This window comes from Daphnia magna, linkage group LG2 (genome assembly GCF_020631705.1).
Source record: "Daphnia magna isolate NIES linkage group LG2, ASM2063170v1.1, whole genome shotgun sequence".
Taxonomy (NCBI): Eukaryota; Metazoa; Arthropoda; class Branchiopoda; order Diplostraca; family Daphniidae; genus Daphnia; species Daphnia magna.
In genome coordinates this window covers 6285091-6289176 of record NC_059183.1, presented here as the reverse complement: position 1 = coordinate 6289176, position 4086 = coordinate 6285091, and the positions used below count along the sequence as shown (strand labels likewise).

The 4086-nt window shown below is 38.1% G+C and overlaps 1 protein-coding gene across 1 annotated transcript; it reads right to left on the bottom strand.

Annotated features, from left to right (window-relative positions):
- Positions 1–355: 355 nt before the first annotated feature.
- On the bottom strand, positions 356–3970 carry LOC116918030 (tyrosine-protein phosphatase non-receptor type 11). The gene is given in 16 exon segments (XM_032923687.2): positions 356–864; positions 928–1184; positions 1252–1403; positions 1472–1655; positions 1715–1876; positions 1950–2009; positions 2073–2162; positions 2257–2336; positions 2398–2545; positions 2608–2714; positions 2717–2783; positions 2846–3020; positions 3113–3307; positions 3367–3431; positions 3434–3491; positions 3638–3970. Coding segments are annotated over 16 exon segments (1992 nt in total). The 5' UTR covers positions 3652–3970; the 3' UTR covers positions 356–686.
- Positions 3971–4086: the final 116 nt, after the last annotated feature.

Here is a 4086-nt window from a genome sequence, read left to right as displayed (position 1 = left end):
TTTGAAAAAAAAATCCGAAACACTGCCTCGTACATTGTTGCATTTGATATCATGTATATTTATATTTTTAAAACTAGGGTTCTGATGTCTGTGGAGTTGAATGTAAGCGTTATTCTTCTGTAGTTATTTATTTTGAATTTCTTAAAACAGGACCACTATCGGTAGGGTTCTATTCAACGTGGAGTTCTACCGTCCGCATCCCTGTAAAGTTGTAAACCCACCTGCTCGCGTAGCACTTTCGGTCGCATATCTTTTCTATGCTATTTGCGGCTCTTGGTAGCCTTCGGGTCGTATACAGCGCAACATACTTTAGAACTGTGAATTTAGAGCAACAGTAGTCAACTGACGATTCGGATGAGTTTCAACTGATTTATAGCGAACACTGTAAAGGTTTTGCAGGAGAATTGTAGTAGTGAGACCGATAAATAAAGCAGTCATTTTACATCAACGATTAAGTATGGTGTGACTTAAGCGAATCGAAAGGCATGAAGATTTTGCCAATGTTGGAAATAAAGCCACGAGCGAAAAAGGCAAAAATTAAGCAAGAAATCGAAGGAATGCAAACATAATAGGAATGTCGGAAAAAAGAAGCAAAATTGTCTGTTAAATCGACGAAGATCTTATTCGACTGCAGGTCGCTAATGTGGTTGCAGGATAACTGTTTTCTCCCGACATCCCAAATTTGGTCAATTCCACACCAATTCACGTCCGCACTCTGATGAGAAACCTTTTCCTTTTTGTGGTTTACATTTTTCTTGGTGGGGTAGGTGGTGGGGGAAAAGTGGCGGTCCTTGGTTTCCAGCTGCTTTTCGCTCGTTCAGAGGGACATTTTCGTAAAGCATTTTTGGGAAATCTTTCGGAGGCCTTAAAATAATAATATATACAAATGTGTTTTAAACATTATTAACAAATGGCAATCTAGCTTACATCGGTATTGGATGTTCAGCTACAGTTCTATTGGCAACCCCTTTTGTTTCCTTTGGAGGTTTCTCCGACTTAGATAATGTTACATGAAAAGAATTTAACAAAGGAGTGGACACACTGGCGAGTGAAAGGGTTGATTTTGACAAACTCTTGCCCGTCGGCGACTCCAAAGATTGGGATTGGTTGCAAGCAGCAGGAGTCAGACCGCCTTCGGTTGAATAACGGATGTTAGTATATTCTCTGCCGGCTTGTAGGCTTTTCTAAATAATCAAGAATTTTTTATCACATAACGATTATCTATTGAGCATAACGTGTCCACTCATTTACCTGCTGGGCTTGCATGCGCTGTGATAAAGTTTCTATATAGTACTGAACTGCCATATAAACAAATTTGTACTGCGCTTCAGTTTGCACCATACCAGATCTTTGGGCACGAATAGTTTGAATCATGCGCTGAATGTCAATTTCGCAATCCAATCCTATACAAGAAGTTTTTTTAAATTAAATACTTTGGTTCTCTTCTCGCACTTTTTTATTTCACAGATACCTCGTCTTTCTATTTGACCGATGATCATATCAATTACAATGAATGTTCCAGTGCGACCGATTCCTGCACTACAATGCACTACGACAGGACCTGCATTCGCAACTGAATTCTGCCTTGTATTCACATCATGAAGAAAGTTTAACACACATCCAGGATCTCCTGGTACTCCATGATCAGGCCATGCCTTTCAGGCGAAGAATACGTCTAAAGAAATTCAAGGGAAAATTCCAATATAAAGCTTACCTGGAAATGATACTGATGTATCAGCCTCTCTTCGTTGTCCTTTGTTGCTAAGAACTCTCGAAGAGTATAATCAGCACGAAGCGAGTCGCTAACACACCTTAAAACAACTTTTCCAAACTCTTTTGTTTGATTTTCCTCTGGCCAGTAGCGTGCACATTTCGACTGGTATATCACATAGAGAAAAATGAATAAATCTAAAAAAAATAACCAAACGAGAGGACATTTGCGTTTCTACCTTTCCTCTCTCGATTTCTTTCGTTGTCATTACAATTACGCGACTATTTTCCTGCCAGACCTAAAATGTCGACTTATTAGTGACATAACTGAAAACATAACTACATTAGCGTCTTTGTCTCACCATATGCCAGAAATCGTTGACTGTGTGTGGCAGACAGCCTTGGGTAGCAATGTATTGTGGGAACTGGTCCCCATTTCCATCATCTTCTGGCTGCGAGATACGTGTTAGAAAACGATGTATTTTAAATATTTGTGAGATGCTAAAAAATCATAGCTACGGTAAAGTTACTAACGTGTTTATTTACCCGTATGTGGTTGGCATTTATATAGTCGGCACCAGCTGTACTCGCATCCACATCCTTAAGTAGAACACGGGTGTGATCAACTAGGGATAAAATTAAGGTATGTAAACTTTTTCTAATTTTGATCAAATAAAATGAGTATACATGGTAAAATATTTTTATATCGATTTTTATTCCGATTTTCTGGTTTTTGTCCCTCTTTACGGCTATATAGATGTTTACATTCTTGTTGCTGTAAACTTTCAAATTCTTCCCAAAATCCTCCTTTCCCTGTACTCACGCTATGCTCCTTCTGCAGAGGATATAATGAAAAATAATATGAAAAAGTAAGCAAATATATTTCGCATTAAGTACCTGCAATTCTTTGACGCGACTTTCTATTCCACTCGCATGAATTCTAGTAGCATTGTAAGGCTGTTTAAGATGGACCACAGTTCCTGTGGTTTCAACCATTGGATTTTTTTGTAATGCTCAATTAGTTCAGACAGTGAATCAAATTTTTCACCACCACCCACATCATACTTTTGCTCCTAATAATCATGAAAAGCCTTGTCAAAATTTTACCAATATTATTAAATTAGTGTAAAATAACCTGGTATCTTATCATGACATGTGTCACTTTGTCTTCAGTTCTAACAGATAAAACGTAATCTCCGGGCTTACTCTGGGATTCTCTCACTAAAAAACTTCCATTCTTCCCTTTATCAAGTAGAATTTTTTCTGCTTCTTTTCCTGAAAGATGTCCATGAAACCACCTGAAAGACAAACTGGAAAAGAAAAAAATTAATGAAATCAGCAACTGACGGTTATACAGAAAATGGCATTGTAAACGCTTTTGTTCTCTCACACAATTAATTACCGTTCAGTAGTTGGGTCAGAACAATGGACAGGAAATTTTAGCTCTATGGCTTCACCATTCTTCTCACGCAACTGTCCAGGATTTTCCATATAGAACTGCACCAGTTCAGACAGAGTTGCAAATTTTTCACCCCCATACAGATCGTAGAAGTCTCCAGTATTTTGAATTTTTATGTGAGTAACTTCACCATTTCTCCTTTAAAATAAAAATCAAAATCAAAAGCCTTAACAAAAATTATTACACTTTAATGTTACCTAACAGACAGGGTGAAATCTCCTGGGTTGCTCTTACTGGGACGTGCTAAAAAACTGCCATCTATTCGCTGCGGTTTAAGAGAAGTAGTTCTGCATCAATCCCTGATACATTTGGATGAAACCACCTAGAAAGTATACTTTCAGTTAAATTGTTTGCAACTACCCAATTAATATCTATAACACATAAGTATTCCAGGTTTTGGAGATTTGATTAACAACAAATTTCAAATTGTTGCAATAAAAAAACTTTGTTGAGTAAACAATTGTTTACCTTCTAGAGCCCATGGATGGAGACGCAAATTGGAGACCAGCGAAAAATGTCGAAGCTTATCTGAGATCGGGGAAATATTACCACTTTGATGTCCAACGCTCTATTAAATTTTAGCGATATGAGTCAAAGGTTCTTTGGCTTCGAAACAATCAGTATGAATAGAAGAATCGGCAAGCTTCACAAAAATACTAAACAAAACAAATATTTAGCCTTAGGGATACCTGGGGATACCTATGTTACGGCATAGCCTTCTAGATAATAAGAAGCCAGAGGGATACTGTCTAGCCCATGTTGCCAAACTGGTCCCCTTACTTGTCAAACCCTCCCCAGAGCAGAGTCATAGATTACATGGTCTGACTACTCCTGGGGCGCGTCAAGTGGAAAATCAGACGAATCCTGATTTTCCATAAGGCTCTGTACAAAGTGTAGTACAAGTTGATTACCGCCAG